Here is a 20,578-nt window from a genome sequence, read left to right on the forward strand (position 1 = left end):
AATCTGTTCTGTCCAATATGGTAGCCACTTACCACAGGTGGCTACTGGAATTTAAATGAATGACACACGCAGTTCTGTCCCTCATTTGCACCAGCCACATTGCAAGCACCCACCAGCGCACAGGCTGGTGGCTCCTGTGCTGGGTAGTGCCGACCGGACCATTTCCATCTCTGCAGAAAGTTCCTCGGGATGGTGCTGCTCTAAATCCCACAATCAGTGCTAAGACAAGGGACAAAGGGCACTAGAACACAAACTCCGGGAGATTGGGGCGGGGGGGTGGGGGGGGGCTTGCCTTACTGGTCATGACTTACAGGCATGCGATGCATATCTTAAAATAAATCAGTGAGTATGTGAAAGGCCCAGAGGTATGAGATCCAAGGTGAGGAAACACCCCCTCTGCTGGCTTCCTATAAAGCGCACAGGCTGCTGGCTTCCTGTCCTTCCATCGAGAAACTGTTTTTGTCAACATGCTTCCGAATAGCAGAAAACTGGCTACAAGTCATGACCTCTGAGGTCTGTTCTGTTTTAGTGACTGAAAAATTGCAATACAGGCTTCAACTTTTAATATAGACTAACATTTAATCTAGCCTAAAGTTTCATTTACTTTTTTACTTTTTTTTTTTTTTTTTTTTTTTAATTTTAGAGAGAGAAAGAGAGCACAAGCAGGGGAGGGGCAGAGGGAAAAAGAATCTCAAGCAGGCTCCACACTCAGTGCGGAGCCGATGCGGGGCTTGATCCCACGACCCTGGGATCATGACCTGAGCCGAAATCAAGAGTCGGATGCTCGACCTACTGAGCCACCCAGGTGCCCCTAGCACAAAGTTTTAATACAGGAGAAAAAAAATCTTTTTATAAAGCTACAAAAAATATTACTTTCAAAACTAAGATTAAAGTTTGTGAATTTTCTATCAAATAAAGACATTTAAAATTCAGCTGGTTCATAGCATACCCATGGAAGGACCAGGTTGATAGTCCTCAAGTTTTTAGAATTACCCATACTTACGAAGGCATCGCCCCAGTGGATCACCATAATAATTTTCCTTGCACTCACTGCAGTGTTTCCCATCGTAGCCTAATTTACACGGACACTGGCCTGTAAGCTGTGAGAACAGTCATGGGTGAGGAATTGACAAGCTTTGCGATCTAAAAAAAATAATGCATTTTAATACAAAACAGTTTTCCCTCCAGTGATTTAGAACATACAGCTGTGCAAAGGCAGAGGAAGGATGATGGTTCCCACAGCCAGCAACCACCCTCGACAATACCAAGGATCAGGAGCTAATGTGTTTTGGCTCAGGGCCCCTGAATATACCGCCTGCTTCCAGCTGTTCAAGGACAGGTGGCCCCAAACTGGGAAATATACACAGATGTAAATGAAAACAAAACACATAATGGGAAACGGTCTGCATTCTTTTCCTTTACAGTGTTATGGGAGTTCACTCCTAACACAGAGAGGCCATGGACCTGGACTGACATTCATCAATTAATCTGGCAAATCGTGATTCCATTACGGAATGTGCGATGGGGTTTCTCCCAATTGGGCTCGTGTTTTGCTCAACAAAACAACATTTTTTTGCAATTGAGGCTTAATCATTAAAAAAAATATTTTAATGTTTATTTATTTTTGAGAGAGAGAAAGAGAGAGCACGAGTGGGGGAGGGGCAGAGAGAGAGGGAGACACAGAATCTGAAGCAGGCTCCAGGTTCCGAGCGGTCAGCACAGAGCCTGATGCGGGGCTCGAACCCACAAACCGTGAGATTGTGACCTGAGCCGAAGTCAGACCCTCAACCAACTGAGCCACACAGGCACCCCAGTCATTTAATGATAGTTATGAACCGTGTTTTGGGGAGAGGTCTGATTTTTTTGTGCATCCTCCCAACTGGATCCTTGACCAGCTTTTCTGAAAATGGAGGAGGTTAGAAAATTAACCGTAGAAAAATACAGAAGCAAATCATTATTGTCACGGTCCTAGGTTATTCTTGACCAAATAAATCTGCTTAAACAACTCTGTAAGTCGCTCAGTTTATAAAACGGCTGGATCTACCAAGCTTCTACCCATCTTTGGAGTTCCCATGAGCTTCTGCTCAAATGTAAGGAGTTATGGGGAGCCTACTGTCCCTGAGGCCTGTCATTCTTCTGGTTGTTCTTAACTGTTGCACAATGATTTCTCACACAGTGAGATTTCTCGCACATTTCTCACACGATGATTTCTGACGCAGAATCTGTTCCTTCGTAACTTGCTCCCATCACTCGGTGTCCTGTCTTATGGAATCGCGCAAAACAAGCGGTCTCCCACTTCCTCTCCTTATGGCCCTTCTCCCAGCTAGAGATGGCTGCTCTCAATTTGCATTTGCTTCTTCTCTTCAGGCTGACTACCCATAATTCCTTCAAGCCTTCATCACAGAATAGCAATGGTTCTATCCACTCTCCGGGTCGTCTTCCTTTGGACACACACCAGTCCGTATGTCAATATGACGTTTAAAACGTGGTTCTCAGGGAGAACAGCAATGTTCCTACAGCTGCCTGACCCGCACAGGGGACAGTGGGATAATGGCTGCCCTGAACTTGGGCCTGGCATTCCCACTACTCCAGCCTGAATGGACATTGTCTCTTTGGCAGCCTGGCCACACTGCTGGCTCAGCTGAAGCACAGAGCAAAAATCCTCAGATGTTTTTCATGCAAGCTGGTGCCAAGCTATTACTCCCACCCTGTATTTATGCAATGGATTTTAAAAACCCAATTGCAAAACTTCACTTTTATCCTGGTAACATTTCATCTTCTTCTTTGCAGCCAACGGGACAGCCCGTCGGGATATCTTGCCTCTTGTTCTGGCTTTATCACATTGGCATCCCACTTTGCAATATCTGCAGATTTGATAATATTTGAGAAGCATGTTTCTCCAACTCCACCTAAACTGTTGATGAAAATATTGGATGGCACATTTGGATGTCTCTGTAATAAGGCACTAGGGATGCTTTACTGGTTGACATAGAGACATTTATCAGTGGTTGTTTAAACAGCTGGAAATCGAAATATCTACCTGTCTCTTCTATACTCCATTAAAAGTGTTCCCTGATTTTAAAGAGCAACCTTCCGGGGCTCAGTTGGTTATGTATCCAACTTCGTTCAACTTCGGCTCAGGTCATGACCTTGCGGTACGTGGGTTTGAGCCCCATGTCTAGCTCTGCGCTGACCGCTCGGAGCCTGGAGCCTGCTTCAGATTCTGTGTCTCCCTCTCTCTCTGCCCCTCCCCTGCTCACACGCTGTCTCTCTCTCTCTCAAAAATAAATAAACATTAAAAAAAATTTAAAGAGCACCCTTCCCCAAGGAATCCCCAATGGACCAGACAATCCCAAATACCCTTGTCATAAGAGGACTTTTTGGTTAAACCAATGCCATCTGACTTTCACCTTGAGCTTCCCTTAGCCTCCATGACTGAACTGTGGTCTTTGTCGAGTGCTGTTGCAAATATACTTCCTAAAAGGTCTGAGAAGCATGCCAGACAGTGATGTCATGAACGTTGGGAGTTCCTCTTGAATTAGGAAGCCAAGAAGTCAGGGGGAGAGCTACCATTTTGTTTCATGATTGCTGGCTGCAGGTGTGAGGAGTGGAGGGGGATATGAGACAGGTGTGGTCACCTAGTAGTCAGATACCACTCTCCAATAAAAGGAACCAGCACTCCCTAAAGAAATGGCTGATTTTTGGGGTGCCTGGGTAGCTCAGTCGGTTAAGCGGCTGACTTCAGCTCAGGTCATGATCTCGCTGTCCGTGAGTTCGAGCCCCGCGTCAGGCTCTGCGCTTGTGGTGACAGCTCAGAGCCTGGAGCCTATTTCAGAGTCTGTGTCTCCCTCTGTCTCTGACCCTCCCCCATTCATGCTCTCTCTGTCTCAAAAATAAATAAAACGTTAAAAAAAATTAAAAAAAAAAAAGAAATGGCTGATTCTAGGATGGGGGCAGGAAACACATCAGATGAGTTTCGAGTATCTTGTCAGGCAGAAAGGGCTTAAAAAAAACCCAAACCCAACAATGATGGGGTAAAAGGGATGCAGAAACCAAATGAAATAGCTCCCAATGACCAAAGCTGGAATAACCTGAACAGCAAAATAAAGCAGTATTGGATTATAACTTGAAGTATAATATAAATACCCATGACTCCATATGGATATTAAAAAATAATAAATGAGGAAAGGGGGGATGATGGATAATAAATGAGGAAAGGGGGGATGATGGATAAATCTCCTGTGCAGCAGAATTCCAAGTAATTTACGGAGACACTCTGCCCTCAAGGCAGGAGTATGAAACTCCCCACTCCTCAAGCATAGACAGTGCATGGTGACTTTCTTCCAAAGAGCACAGTATGGAAAGGAGGAAAAAGAGTAACTTTACAGCAGAGAAACATGACAAACATTACTTCAGCCAGGTGATTGAGATTTGCATCTACAGTGATAAGGCGTGCACACAGTGTCAAGTCCTGATAGGATGTGACAAGCATCACATTTTTTCTCCGTGGGCCTCATCCTCAAACCCATAATCCAAGTCTAATCACGAGAAAAACAGCAGGTAAATTTGAATAGAGGGACATTTTAGAAAATCCACCTCAAAATTGTTAAGCTCATTAAAACTAAGGAGAGCTTCATCGATGGAGGGTGGGGGAGAGGGGAAAGTGGGTGATGGGCATTGAGGAGGGCACCTGTTGGGATAAGCACTGGGTATTGTTTGGAAACCAATCTGACAATAAATTATATTCAAGAAAAATAAGGAGAGCCTGAGAATCATCACGACAAAGAGGAGCTGAGGCTACATGAACGATTAAGTGTCATGTGATGTTCTGGATGGGATCTTGAAACAGAAAAGGGATGTTAGGGATAAAACTCAGGAAACCTGCATAAATTACGGACATTAGTTAATGATAATGTATCAATATTAGTTCACTGATTTTGGTAAATCTACCATACTAATGTAAGATGTTAAAAATAGAGAAACCTGGTGTGAGGTACATCTTCTCTGTACTATCTTCACGGCCTTTCTGTAAATCTATTTTAAAATAAACAATTTATTAAGGAAAAAAAGGGCATGGTGAGTGTGTGGGTGTGGGTTGGAGCAGGAGGGTGGGAGAGAAAGATAAAGAAAAAAAAAAGAGAAAGGAAAACACAGTCTGTGTATGAGAACTACCCTTCAAAGGTTTACTTGCATTAGACTTGAACTTTGAATAAGTTGAACAGCAGAGGTGAAATTGGAGATGAGCCATGGTTATCATTATGATTATTGTTAGTTGGGAAAACTCCAGCTTCTAAAATTGACATTCTGATTTCAATTATACCCTGGTCCCTATATTGTGGATTCACTCTAAATTTCTTGTCACTGTTTCATCCTTCCCTCCAATCTCTATTAATGTGAAAAGGGTCTCAAAGAATATATTAAGCCCCAAGCCCTAATCATGACATGAATAGTTTTTTTTCCATAAATAATGTCATACTAATTTTTTTTTAATTTTTTTAATGTTTATTTATTTTTGAGACAGAGAGAGACAGAGCATGAACAGGGAGGGGCAGAGAGAGGGAGACACAGAATCTGAAATGGGCTCCAGGCTCTGAGCTGTCAGCACAGAGCCCGACGCGGGGCTTGAACTCACAGACCGTGAGATCATGACCTGAGCTGAAGTCGGACGCTTAACCGACTGAGCCACCCAGGCGCCCCAATGTCATACTAATTTTAAACATGCTCAGGGTACCTGGGTGGCTCAGTCGATTGAGCGTCCGCCTTCTGATTTCAGCTCAGGTCATGATCTCATGGTTCGTGAATTTCAGCCCCACGTTGGATTCCATGCTGACAGTGTGGAACCTGCTTGGGATTCTCTCTCTGCCTCTCTCTCTCTCTGCCCCTCCACCGCTTGATCTCTCTCTTTCTCTCTCTGTCTCACTAAATAAACTTAAAAAAATTGTATGCTCATTGTTTTATTGACTAAAGATCACATGTGCAGTTAAGTAGCATTAATCGCATGTTAAGCAATGTGGATTTGCTCCTAGTGTATTACCCTGCATTCTTCAGGAACAATTAATGCTGGTCTGGTAAGTAACGAGGACATCTTATTTTACCCATACATAAACCAACTGGTGAAGGGTAGGGAACGGCAGCTCAGTTGTTTTTTTAATTATTATTTTGTTTAATTGAGAGAGAAAGAGCATGAGTGGGGTAGAGGGGCAGAGGGAGACAGAGAGAGAATCACAAGCAAGCTCCAGGCTCAGCACAGAGCCTGATGCGGGGCTTGATCCCATGACCCTGGGATCGCGACCTGAGCTGAAGCCAAGAGTCAGATGCTCAACTGACTGAGCTGCCCAGGCATCCTGACAGCTCAGGTTTTGAAAATGGAACTGTGGGCTCTGGAAGCACCTGTTGATTTTCATTCTGACCAATGATCAATTTCTTGGAGCTTCCCTAGGATTATACATATGATACAGGGAAAAAGAGAAGGTCGTCTGTATTTCACTGCATGTGAATCCAACTTCCCCAGTCACAGAGAGGTTTGGAGAAAACTGAAGCAGGCAAAACTTAACCTTGAGACCCTCATTCTCTTTTTTAGTCCTTTCCGTTCCTTGATAAATGCATCTCTCCCCATAGAAGGCCAATCCTGTTTAAAAACACTAACTAGCAACAGTCCATAAAGAAAGCATCGTTTACAAATTTGGAAACCACGTCTCCCCATCACTTCCCACTCCAGCACCCTGGTAAGTCCCAAATGTCTTGCCTGGTCACAGTGGCCACTGTGAGAGGTCCGGGGGTCGCAGTTGCATGGCTGACATCCTCTGCCAGGGACCAGATTCCAGTATCCGTCAGCACAACGGTCACAGGTCTGGCCTGTGACGTTGGGGAGACAAGGACATGTGCCAGTGTTGGGGTCACAGAGGCAAGCTCCCTGACCAGGAGGACATGCAGCAGGAGTCACACCGGAAGGATGGCAGGAACACCCTGGGACAACAGAACCACTGCTGGAGGTAAATTCGGCAGTAACACTGGCTTTCAACAAACCGTACAGACAGCTTTTCAGACCTGGATGTATCATTTCTCCAAAGGGCTCAAGGCAGAAACACCTGGCAATATTTCAGATTTATCAAAGATTTATCAAAGAATCTAAGTAAGCTGAATCCATTCAACTCTCTTTGGTCTCCCCAAATAGCAATTTCATGTGGTTCGGCCAATTGTGTTCTAAGAGCTCACACTTAGGATGACTGAAAACCTTGCTTTTTCCTCATGCTATTCATGATCTGAAAATAAACAGTCTATTAAACTGACTTGGGTCCACTGACACAGTTAAATATCTCCTAAAAACAAGTAGTTTTTAAAAAAATTTTAATGTTTATTTTTCAGAGAAGAGAGAGAGAGAATAGACAGGGACACAGAGAGAGAATAAGCAGGGGCGGAAATAGAGGGAGACACAGAATCTGAAGCAGACTCCAGGCTCTGAGCTGTCAGCACAGAGCCCGATGCGGGGCTCGAACCCACAAAGTGCGGGATCATGACCTGGGCTGAAGTCAGATGCTTAACTGACTGAGCCACCTAGGCATCCCCCCCTTCTTTTTTATTTAAAAAAATTTTTTTTAACGTTTATTTATTTTTGAGATAGAGAGAGACAGAGCATGAACGGGGGAGGGTCAGAGAGAGAGAGGGAGACACAGAATCTGAAACAGGCTCCAGGCTCTAAGCTGTCAGCACAGAGCCCGACGCGGGGCTCAAACTCACGGACCGCAAGATCATGACCTGAGCCGAAGTCGGACACTTAACCGACTGAGCCACCCAGGCGCCCCTCCCCCCTTCTTTTTTAAATCACAGCATCAAACCCTTGCCCTCTTCTTCATCAGTGATTCTTGAATTTATACATTAAAGACACTGGATGAACTAGTTCCAGGGCAGATTCCTGGAGATTCAATTCAGTGGGTTGGAGGTAGTCTAGGAATCTGCCTGTTAATATCCCAGCCCAGTCCCCAGGTGATTCTGGCACAGTGCACAGTGGGCCACACTTCACTGCCATAGTTCCCCCCTCCCCTCCCCTCCCCCCCCCCTTGCCAGAAGCCCAGCAGACTTACTTCTGCAGGTCTGATTGATGGCCGATCCAAAGTGACCCGGTTTGCAGAACTGGCAGTTGGGTCCCTGAGTGTCGTGCAGACATCTAAGGCACTCCCCTGTTACCCGGCTGCAGGACTCTGGATCAGTCACATCGATGTTGTTATTGCAGGCACATGGCCGGCAAGGTGCTCCTGAAATTCTGGGATTTCCATAGAAACCCGCAGAGCATTCGCCACACTGCTTACCTGAAAGAAGGAGAGAGGCAAAGGGAGTAAGAAGAGAGGTGTGTGTGTGTGTGTGTGTGTGTGTGTGTGTGTGTGTGTGTGTGTGTTGGGGGAGCAGGGATGGAGACTGTTATAGAGAATAATGAATAATTAGGCGATTTTAGGGGTAACGGGAGGTCACACACTGGAGATGAAGAAGAAAACGTGTTCTGAATTAAAGCAAAACGTTCATTTTAATTTCTTATCCATTCAGAGAGTAAAATGGTTGTTCAGAACTAAGAAGTCCTTAGTGAAGAATGCAAGAGTGCATTCTAGTCTTTCTTCAAAAACCACAGAGTGGTGGGCACAGGGATCCCTGGATCCTTATATAATGGAGGTCACCCGAGTGTGCCTTGGGACATCTGAGCCCCTGAGCTAATCTGAGCCCCTGTTCTGGTCCTGGAGGTGAACGTGCAGCACCCTGAGATGTGTGTCTAGCAGTGAAGACGGTGACAGTGGTTTTGTTGATGTACGAACCCTGGAGGGTGTCTTTATCAAGTGCTGTCTGGGGAAACCATGCCTGTTACCTTTCCAACCACCAGGCAATGGTAGTCAGGTGCCTCAACTCTGGGTCTGCTCCCCTCATTTTGGGTCATCCTAGTTAGGAATTCTCTTGTCGGCCAGTCATGGCCTTAGTTCTTAAAAACTGACCAACAAAGCCAAAATGTACATGGAAGAGATCAGAATCTTGTAGAGACATAGGCAGCAAATAAGATAAAATTAGCCGTATAATTTATTATCATCACGGTAATTATCATTGAAGAAAACTTCGGCACCAGAGTTTCAAAATATGATTAAGTCGAGTGGCTTTTATGTTTTTTTCCTTGTTTGCATCACACACACACACACACACACACACACACACACACACACACACTCATGCTTAAACTCTTCAAAATAAAATGTTTGGTAGAGAGACAGACAAAAATATTGAATTGACTTCTACAGTGTCTGTGTGATGCCCAAATCAGTGCTTCAAGACGTCTGAAAAAAGAAGTTATATCTTTGAAATATCAGCCAAATGGATTGGTTGGAATTATATAAAGAAAGCATTTGATTAAAATTTCTTAATTTTTAATTGCTTATGTTAGATGTTGTATAAGACATACATGTTACTTAATCACATATGTATCTTACTTAACATGTGATGATTTTATTTGAAAGAAATCAATTTGATTTGAACTCATTTGGTCAGTTAGTTTTCCAGAACATTATTTAAAAACAGTTATAGCTCAGAGGAATGAGCTTTTGTCATTGGTTTTTGAAACATTCAAATTCTTTGTTCAGTAAAGCTTCAGTGTAGTCAGTTGTGCCTTCTTTTTTTAGAGAGAGAGAGAGCAAGAGAGAGGGCCAGAAGGAGGGAGAAGGAGAGAGGCAGAGAGAGAGAGAGAGAGAGAGAGAGAGAGAGAGAGAGAGAGAGAGAGAATCTCAAGCTGAAGCCCACACTCAGCAGGGAGCTGGATGCCAGGCTAAATCCCAGGACCATGAGATCGTGACCTGAGCTGAAATCAAGGGTCAGATGTTCAACCGACTAAGCTACCTAGGCACTCCCCAAATTGTGTCTTCTTGCTATTAACTCATATTCGGTACCCCTCAATTGTTCGAGGCAGATAAATTACGAGCATGGAATCATGTTTTGAGATAGCAGTATGGGATGGAAGAAAAACACCATCATGAACTATACTGTGTACCTGCATAACCTTGAAGACAATTGCAGATCACATCTGAGCTCCAAGGATCCTGATAACAGGAATGAGCAAAATACTGATTACTTGAGGGAACATCCGGACACGGGCAGGGACGGCAGGAGTGTCCTGAAGGAGGATCCCCATAGTAACCATTGATGCACCTGTCGAGACAATTTCTTTTTACCAAGTGTTCACAGGAAAAACTCACATTAGCCGATGTGGATTTGCCATGCTTGAGGACAGTGCAATTCTCAAAAGTCAACATTTTAGAAGATGCTTGCTTGCTCTGTGAAGTGAGTTTTTGATTTTTATTTATTAAAAACTTTTTGGGGGGTGCCTGGGTGGCTTGGTCGGTTAAGCATCCGACTTCGGCTCAGGTCATGATCTCGCAGTCCGTGAGTTCGAGCCCCGCATCGGGCTCTGTGCTGACAGCTCAGAGCCTGGAGCCTGTTTCAGATTCTGTGTCTCCCTCTCTCTGTGACCCTCCCCCATTCATGCTCTGTCTCTCTCTGTCTCAAAAATAAATAAACGTTAAAAAAAAATTAAAAAAAATTTTTTTATGTTTATTCATTTTTGAAAGACAGAGAGAGACAGAGCACAAGCAGGGGTGGAATGGAGAGAGAGGGGGAGATACAGAATCTGAAGCAGGCTCCAGGCTCTGAGCTGTCAGCACAGAGCCCGATGCGGGGCTCGAACGCATGAACTGCGAGATCGTGACCTGAGCTGAAGTCGGATGCTCAACCAACTGAGCCACCCAGGCGCCCCGAAGTGATTTTTTTAATTTATACTGAAAGTCCCAAGATATAGTCATTAAACTTGATATAAAAGTCCCAAGGTATTGTCATTAAACTCAATATAGTAGCAGTTAATTTACATGTCATATTTCAGGGACATAAAAAGCAAGGTGTCAGGCAAATAAATGCCTAGCTTTTATTTAATCAGACAGCGTCTATCTCATAACAAGATTCTGAAGGACACCAGGACTGATACTCTGTTTCGGCCATCCCCCACCCAGAGATCATTCTACGCTTAAATACTATTGATAATCTACTCAGTGGTCCTTCAGAGAGTGTTGTGAGACTGGAACAAAAGAAACAAAACTAAAAATCAAAGTGCATCTGAATTCCATACCTTTCACAGTTTCTTCCTGTTGTAAAACCCCCGCAATTGAAGCATGACCCTGTTTCTGGATCACAAAGTTCAGCAAAACCATTACAAAGGCAAGGGCGGCAGTTGGGAAATCCAAAGTAGCCTGCCAGGCACCGATCACAACGGAGGCCAGCCACCTCCCCCTGGCAGGCGCACTGTCCCGTTATTTGGTCACATACAGCGCTCTTTGAGCCTTGAGGGTGGCAGTGACATGCTAGATAAAGAAAGAGAACATGTTGGGTGGGGGCATGTGGTGTGCTGGCGAACTGAGTTATGGTCCTGATTTTGTAGTCATGAACTTACTGTAGCATTCCAATCAGGTAAATAAAGAGTCTGAGAACCTGGCATATACTGAATACCAGGTCAACGTTTATTAAATAATTCACTGATTCACCCAATGAACAGGATGCTGTGAGCCGTTGGGTCTCATCAGCACTATTTATACAGAGGACCTGAACAAGGAACATGCTTTTTTTTTTTTTCAACGTTTGTTTATTTACTTTTGAGAGAGAGAGAGAAGGAGACAGAGGATCCCAAGCAGGCTCTGTGCTGTCAGTGCAGAGCCCAAGGTGGGGCTCCAACTCATGAACCGTGAGATCATGACTGGAGCTGAAATCAAGAGTTGGATGCTTAACTGACCGAGCCACCCAGGCGCCCAACAAGTAATGTGTTTTTAATGACGTAAACTTCCATTTATCACGTGAGTCAAAACTTCAAGATTATAAAAAATGACACCTTTCTCAAGATGGTTGGATTTTTTCTTTTTCCTGGGCTCAATCAGAAAGGCTCAATCCCTTTCTGACAAAGTGGATCCTTTGAGCCAATCTTCCCTATACAAAAATGGGATATGGAAGACACGTTTGCTCCTTTGTGTATATCCCTTTGTGCATCTCAAGCACTTTTTTTTTTTTTTAAGAAAGGGAGCGGGGTAGGGGGTAGTAATAATGGACCTAAGCACTGTGTGCTGAAAAGCCAGTTGCCAGGGTGCTGCCTTTCTGAAACATGACTGAAAATATATGCTCCTTTACCTTAGGAACATGGTTCCTATGATAGGTTTCTGTGGGGAACAGTATTTTCGCTATTGGCTTACGGCATGAACAGAGAACTGTATACCCTGAACATGACGGCCATGAGAATGTGTCACCATGTATGGACAAAGGCCCGTCTAAACCCTGATTGATGGGGAGATTATAGAATGAGTTCCGTGGCTGTTTGTGACCCCAGCACCACAGAAGGTAATATCTAGGTGACAGTCTTGTCCCCTTTCTTGACTTCCCAATGTCATCGTTGTTTTAGCCTGGCCAGCCACGGGGCGTCTGTGCCAGATCCTAAAGCTGGGTCGGCACAGCCAACTCATTTCCTGGTGCTCCCACATCCTCCCTGGACTGGGAGAATCACAGGCCATGTTTTCATCATCACTCACGATTCCTAACGGAGCTCTGTACACATTGGCACCCACCAAATGGAGGAATGAAATACGATGGAAAAATTTTCTGTACTCTTGATCTACATGGACAGACAGCCCAAGTCGTGTGGCCAAATTCCCAATCCCTACCCCCTCTTTTCAATTCCCCCTCTGATTTTCCTGCCTTCAAAACTCCAAGGTTGTGCCCATGCATGTCTTTCCCCCCACGGTGTTTTTGCTACGTACGGTGACAGCCATGATGTCCTAAACCATAGCTTCCTGTGGAGCACCTGTCACAGCAGCGCCCGGCCACGTGGGGCTTACACTGGCACTGGCCCCCAAGCCGGCTGCAGTTGGGCCCCACCGAGCCCTGGGGGTGACACTTGCAGGCTGCGGGGAGACAAAGGGGACAATTAGAGGTACGGGAAGTGACAGGGGTGCACCTTGTCCTTGTGGGAGCTTTAGTTCACCTCTCTTTCATTAGATACTTCTCTAATCCTTAACTCCCTCATCTGTTAAATGGGGAGAATACAGGATCTACCCCAGGGGATTATAAAGACTAAAGACAATAATGCCTGTGAAGTCTTTAGAACTGTGTGGCATGTAGGAAGTGCTCAGTAAACATTATGTAATAAACAGATCTTACCAATAAATGTTACTCAGTAAGTTAATGAAAGGCTTAAAATAAGTTGTTTTCATAATAGTCCCAATATAATTATTATTATTTCCGATTACTTCAATTCCTGATGATCCATGTTGGTGCTGGACTATTTGTTTGATTTCCCTTATTCTATATGTTTCACGAGATGGCAGGCATCCTGAATGCAGAGTCCTGCCGGGCAATGGGAAAAGCCTTTGCTCAGAATTCAGGAACCCCAGGCTTTCATTGCAACTCACTCTATACGAGTGTTTCTCAACTGGGGGGAGATTTCGCTCCCTCAGGGAACATATGACAAAGTTTGGAGACTTTTTTGAACGTTGCACCTGGGGGGAAGGTTCTCCCGGTATCAGGTGAGTAGCAGGTAGGTAGGCTGCTAAACATCCCATAATGCACAGAACAGCCTTCCGTGCCGACCCCCCCTCCACAACAAAGCATTATCCGGCCCCAAATTTCAAAAGTGCAAAGGGTGAGAAATACTGCTCTAGAGCTTAGTGAAATGGACAAGTTACCTAGTGTTTTGGGACCCCAATAGCCTTGTTTATTAAATGAAGGTTTAATAAAGGATGCAGGATGAAAGAAGTTGTTTAGAGTTCCTTCCAACCCTAAAATTCCAGGATTCTGAATAAGTATTTTTGGAGCATTCTTCCAGGAATCTAGCATCCCAACACTACTGCAAGGCTCCTTTTTAATTTTAATTTTTAAAAAATTTTTAAAATGTTTGTCTTTATTTATTTTGGGGGGGGGTAGAGAATGCGAGTGGGGGAGGGGCAGAGAGAGAGGGAGAGAGAAAGGATCCTAAGCAGGCTCTGCGCTGTCAGTGCAGAGCCCGACGTGGGGTTTGATCTCACAAACCGAGAGACCATGACCTGAGCTGAAATGAAGAGTCAGACGCTTGACCGACTGAACCGCCCACGGCCGCTGCCAGGCTCCTTTTTTTGTACATTTACTGTACTGTGCATTGTGATTCCAACACATCAAGAGACTGCTCTGCGTATCTAATCATTGGGCAATTGGTATTGACACTGATTGTTTGGACTAGACGCTAAAATGAATTAAATCCATTCATTCACGTCCCAAAAAGCAGCACATCAGGAGAGCCCATTAAGCCACTACTTACCTACTGCCCCATTGTTTAGCCTGGCAGACATGCTCACTATGAGCCTTTCACACGCACCCGGGAGCATCTGAGGTCCTGTTTTCAAGGCAATTTCAACACAGTTGTGCAGGTGATATTCATCCAAATCCTGCTTGCTGCAGAAATTCTCCAGTGAATTGATCTGGGGAATCAGACTAAGCTTTGGAAATAATACGAAAGGAAAACGTACATTCATAATGGTCTCCCATTCAAGATTCTACTTATAAAAACAATGAGATCTATGAGAAAATACTTTAAAACAAGATTTTAAGATTTTCATTTTATTTAAGAAATCTTCAAATAGGCACATCTATTGACTTAGGACAAAGAAAATGGGACTTTTTTTTTAACCCTCCTTAATATATTATTAGCTTGCTAATAAATTTGTCTTAGGTGTCAAAGACTCTTAACCAGGCGACATGCGATAAATTCAGAAATTATGGCTCAGTGCATCCCATTGTGTCACTGGGGAACTCTAATTCCACAAAACTCTCCTTTTAAAGTTTTGTTCTTTTCAATTACATATGAAGAGTTCTACATCAAACTGGCTGCCTCTTGGAGAGTCACAGTGTAGATTAACACACTAATGCTCTGAGAAGTCCTATAAGAAAGCTACTTTTAAACTCTGTGTTTCCATACTTACGTAACCACTTGCTCCTATATTCAAATAACACTAACATCCCATAAACCCAATATTTCACAGATGCATTTTGGGAATTTCTGGCTTAGACCATACAGCGGTTAGAGGGACAAGTGCATTGTTCTAAGCGTCTTCTCAAAGATGACTCGTCTGTAGTTTGATGTGAAGAAAAGCCATACAGTTATATTTCTTGAGAAGATTTTATCTAAGTTATAACCTACTACCATTTACATTTTTTAAAGCTTACTTATTTTGAGAGAGTGAGCATGTACAAGTGGGGAAGGGGCAGAAAGACAGAGGGAGAGGGACAGAATCCCAAGCGGGCTCTGCGCCGACAGCAGTGAGCCCGATGCGGGACGCGAACGCACAAACCACGAGATCATGACCTGAGCTGAAGTCGGACGCTTAACTGACTGGGCCACCCAGGCGCCCCTAAAATGTTTTTGAATGGCTTGGATGATGCAGCAGAGAACACATTGGTACAGTGGAACTGATCACAAGTTGGTCATTCTGAACAACTGGTAGAAAAAGCAGCGTTGACATTAAGGTTTAATTCACCAGGTCAGGTTAAAAGAGCAAACTGGGCATCTCCCCTGGCCTTCTTCCTTTGTCCATTCTGAACCTCTTTCCCATGATCCTTTACTTTGACCCTCTTTCAACACCCCCCAGCCCCCCGCCCCCAGTCCTTCTCTGTCCTTTGACACCCCAGCAAGTGGAACCTCAACCCTGGGTGCCTATTTCACAGCGTCTCCACTCCTCAAACCTCTATCCTCACCCTCCCTGCACTGTCTCTTTCTCCTCTTACTTCACAGAGAAAATGGAGCCTCCGACTTCCTGCCTCCCAAACTCCTGGCTCACAGGTACTTCCCCCGCCCCGTTCCCGGCCCAGCGCTTAGGAAGAGGTGGCCACCACTCTGCCCTCAGCCTTTGCGAAATTCTCTGTAGGTTATGCTTTCGTTAAGCGTTTCCTTTCAACTGGCATGTCAATGCGCTTAAATCTCTCCCATTTGTAAAATCACCTCCTTGATCACATATATTTCTCCGGCCACTGCCCCCCCCCCCCACCTCTGCCCTTTGACTAATTCCTTGATAGTCAAATTTCTCAAAACACGGTCTCCTGGCCACCCTCACGGCCTCTTCTCCTCCCACCTCTTCCGTACGCAACACCTCTTCGCCCACCCACCCCTAAATGTTGGGCTCCTCAGGGTTCTCTCATCAGCCCCCTTCTTACTCCACATCCCCTTCCTAGGTGACCTTGACAATGATGTTGCTTCAGTTACCATCAATACATTGTTGACATCTGGATCTAGGTCTCTTGCCCACATCTCAATTATGGGCTCTAGATCTGCACAGACAGGCTTATTGGTTGTCCCACAGGCACTGCAAACCAACACACCTGAAACCCACTTTCCTTTCCTATTGGTAGGAAATAATGTCACCATCTGCCAATGTACTCGGTGTAGAAAACTGGAGGTCATCTTTTTTTTTTTTTAAGTTTACTTATTTTGAGAGTAAGAGAGAGAGCATGAGTGGGGGATGGGCAGAGAGAGAGAGAGAGAGAGAGAGAGAGAGAGAGAGAATCCCAAGCAGGCTCGTTGCTATTAGCACAGAGCCTGATGTGGGGCTCAAACTCACGAACAGTGAGATCATGACGTGAGCCAAAATCAGGAGTCAGACGTTCAAATGACTGAGTCACTTAGGCACTCAAAAAGATCATCTTTGATACTTGCCTCTTGGTCATCAACACTCCCCACCCATCCCATGTTCCCCCAACATCGAGTCAATCACAGGCTCGATCCATCTAACCTCTTAAATGTGTCTTCATTCCCCCATCGCAGCTCTAATTGAGGCCAGCTGGATCGCCATGGTGGCAGACCAACAGACGTCCCATCTTCCACTCTTACCCCTTTCCCCCATCAATTTCCTACCTTGCAGTCACAGTGATTCCTTAAAAGCCAGTTTGTTCAGATAACCCCTCCTTAAAACCTTCAGTGGCTTCCTATTGCCTCAGGATAAAATCTAAATTCGATCTCTTTTCATTCTGTTATCCCCCAACCTCTTGGCTCAGTGGTTCTGTTTGGGAGGTGCTGCCCCCTAAGGGGGCATTTTGGAAATTCCAGGGGGTGGTTTTGGTGGTCATGGCCATTGGAATGAGGTGTGTTAACTGGTTTTTAGTGGGTGGGGATCAGAAACCCCAGACATATTGACAAAAAAGAAAATCATCGCATGGCTCCTATAACGTTCGAATGTCTCACCAAAAATCCATGAAGGAGAAATCCTTGTTTACAATTCTGAGTTGAAAGTCCTGCTCTATGTTTTAAACAAACATGTTACACATTTGTAACACACCTGCTTTCATGGCTGTCTCGTGTAGGGTGATTCTGCACTTATGAGCATGTCCCTGTCTCATTATGTCTTCTGCATATTCATGCCTGTGCACATACATATTGAAATACATAGTGTTTCTCTATAAATTACTCTCCTTTTAGGTCTCTTTGTATTTGCACATCACATTGACGTGATTTGGAAAGTGTAGGCTATAATGCCTATGAATTGCATTTTAAATTGGTGGAGGGTTACAAAATATTTGTCATAAAGTACAAATGGGTTGGGAAGGGGCGCCTGGGTGGCTCAGTCGGTCACGCGTCTGACTCTTGATTTCAGCTCAGGTCATGACCTCACGGTTCATGAGATCGAGCCCCACATCGGGCTCTTGTGCTGACAGTGCAGGGCCTGCTTGGGATTCTCTCTCTCTCCCTCTCTCTCTGCCCTTTCCCAGTTTGTGCGTGCACGCTCTCTCAAAATAAACAAATAAACTAAAAACAAAAAAGAGGAGGTTGGGTCAGGGGATGTTGAGAATCACTGCTGGAGTCACAATGAGCTTTTCCATTCAGGGACCTGTCCCAGCTCGTAGTGGCTCCCCTACCACATTGCCATTTCCCGTGTGGTCGTCCGCATCTCTCCTTTAGAGAGTGAGCCCAGCATGTCCCGGCAGGTGCTGGTCTTAGTCATGCCTGTGCCTACCATAGTGTCTGATTTACAGTAAACACTTCATAAGTGTTTGCTCAGTAGAGAAGTACTTAGATATGTCTAGCGTGGTACCTTCAAGTGGATACTAAAATGACTACATTCCCCAAACACAAACCAAGTGAAGAGTCCCGCAGAAAGAAGCCAGAGGCTAGGATTGGGGACGAGGGCATCCAACCAGGGACTAACTACCTACAGTTCTTGGTTGGAGGCAGCTTAGAGGAGGCCATTCCTGGCACCAAAGCAGATGGACCAGACGATAAGAGTCCTTGTCAAATTATAGGATTTTGTAATATCTTGACTCTCTTCTTCTCCTAGAAGCTTCTAAAGACTTTGTTGACCAAGTGCAGTCCATCCCATGGTTTAAAAGAATGACAGTGTTATAGTCTAGAATGTCTAATACAGTTTTTGGCTCTAAACACATTTTTACGGAAGCATGTATCATGTAATCAGGGTGAGTGAAGGAAATCTGTAACTGTCTCACGATGCTCCCCAAACAAAAGCTATTTGTGCAGGAGGAACATCCGGGATTGAACAAAGCTTTCGTCCGGGCTTCTTGGTAAAGCATTAGATGCAAGTGTTAATCTGGCTGCAGAGAAGAAGGGATGTTGAACGGGCCAGGTCTCAGGCAGTCAAACATCTTCCCAGAGCAGCGAAATCAGTAGTATGGAAGTAACTGCATTAGTCTATAATCATAGAATGCGCATGGACTTTCTTCTACTGGACATCCTGGGTCAGGGACTATAAGGGTCACTGTGGGTGCCCTGCCCGGATCTTCCCGTTCACCAGCTGCTGTGGCATTGGCTGCTGAAGGCTCACAGCTGTCCTTTTTCCCAGAAACTTGGCACTCAGCCACCTGTCCAGAAGTTCATGCACTCATGAGCCGGGTGGGGTGGATAAGGTGGGTGCACACAGGCCCACCCTGTTGCCTCCAGGTGGGACCAACTCGGTGGCACAATTATGCTCCAGAGCTCCCTGTGGGATCAGCTACACTTCAGTGCAGATCCCATCCTTGTTCGGTTCCTTCCCCTGTCCCTTTGCTCCTCTTCTCCCACGAGCATGCCCTCAATAAATTAGGTGCACTTGAGTCCCTGGCTCAGCTTCGGCTTCTGGGGAGTCTGACCTGAAACAGGGATCTAGCATCTCTTCTGAGGTTCTGGCAGTTTGCCGAGATCAGGCTGCTCTCCTACTTTTCATGCAGGTTTCGTGGATTTCATAGCTATACGTAAGAGAAAGCGTGTTTGAAAACTGATCAAATGGATATGTTTTTGAGTTAATTTCAAATTATCCATTTATATTATGTATCTAGCAAATATCATTGCAATGACTTCATTTACACATCTGTCTTCTGTATCAGGCTGAGAATTATTTGAGGGCAGGGACCACATCTGACACCCCCAGGAATCTGCCCATTGTCAGCTCATGTGTGCTCACTGAATAGGTGACGAGCGGGTAATTTGCACGGATGCATGAAATACAGCACCAAGGCATCATCTTTTGAATTTACAAAATTCCAAATGTTCAAGATGTGGATTTAGAATGAGAAATATCGGAGCACTTGGGTGGCTCCGTCAGTTAGGTGTCTGACTCTTGATTTCAGTTCAGGTCATGATCTCATGGTTTGTGAGTTCGAGCCCCACATTGAGCTCTGTGCTGACATCTCAGAGCCTGCTTGGGATTCTTTCTCTTTCCCATTTCTTTGTCCCTACCCTGCTCGCACACTCTCTCAGAATAAATAAACTTAATTTTTTTTGTTTTAAATGAGAAGTATCTTGGGGTGCGTGGGTGGCTCAGTTGGTTAAGTGTCTGACTCTTGATTTTGGCTCGGGTCATGATCTCACAGTTCGTGGGTTCGAGCCCCACATCAGAGGAGAGCTTGCTTAGGATTCTTTCTCTGTCTCCATCTCTCCTCCACTAGCACATGTGCACTCGCACTTTCTCTCTCACTCTCTCAATAGTAAATAAACTGGGGCGCCTGGGTGGCTTAGTCGGTTAAGCGTCCGACTTCGGCTAGGGTCATGATCTCGCGGTCTGTGAGTTCAAGCCCTGTGTCGGGCTCTATGCTGACAGCTCAGAGCCTGGAGCCTGCTTCAGATTCTGTGTCTCCCTCTCTCTCTGCCCCTCCCCTGTTCATTCTCTGCCTCTCTCTCTGTCAAAAATAAAATAAACATTAAAAATTAAAAAAAATAATAATAATAAATAAACTTAAAAAAAATAAACTGAGGCATATCCTGGCTCTTATCAATTTGAGTTTCATGGCTATTATTATAACAATAAAATCCCTTTGTGATTTGGGAATTACTTAATGTCTTCCTTTCCCTTTCTTTAGTCTGCCTGGGTTCCCAACGTTTAGCTTTTTCCCCCTAAATTAAATCTGTTGGATTTGATTTTCTTACTTTGTGACTCACATGGTGGTCCAAGAGTGCGGTTCTATAAAGCTCCTCAGGAGACAATATGACTTCCACGGAGAGGGAAATCACGAGAATTCAAATCCTCATTCAAGAGTTTGTTTCAACTTTCCTCTTCATTTCTACCGTAACAGGGCAGAA

The 20,578-nt window shown here is 44.8% G+C and overlaps 1 protein-coding gene across 1 annotated transcript in view; it reads right to left on the reverse strand.

Annotated features, from left to right (window-relative positions):
- LAMB4 (laminin subunit beta 4) overlaps window positions 1-20,578 on the reverse strand; it is a 111,199-nt gene that overhangs the window by 31,997 nt on the left and 58,624 nt on the right. Inside the window, exons 20-26 of the mRNA XM_027071665.2 lie at window positions 14,345-14,522; window positions 12,813-12,956; window positions 11,144-11,375; window positions 10,016-10,173; window positions 8,082-8,306; window positions 6,746-6,966; window positions 1,004-1,100 (exon numbers count right to left, since the gene is read on the reverse strand). Of these exons, the coding sequence (XP_026927466.2) occupies window positions 1,004-1,100; window positions 6,746-6,966; window positions 8,082-8,306; window positions 10,016-10,173; window positions 11,144-11,375; window positions 12,813-12,956; window positions 14,345-14,522 (1,255 nt within the window). The remainder of the gene's footprint in view (window positions 1-1,003; window positions 1,101-6,745; window positions 6,967-8,081; window positions 8,307-10,015; window positions 10,174-11,143; window positions 11,376-12,812; window positions 12,957-14,344; window positions 14,523-20,578) is intronic.

The sequence above is a fragment of the Acinonyx jubatus genome, chromosome A2 (genome assembly GCF_027475565.1).
Source record: "Acinonyx jubatus isolate Ajub_Pintada_27869175 chromosome A2, VMU_Ajub_asm_v1.0, whole genome shotgun sequence".
NCBI lineage: Eukaryota > Metazoa > Chordata > Mammalia > Carnivora > Felidae > Acinonyx > Acinonyx jubatus.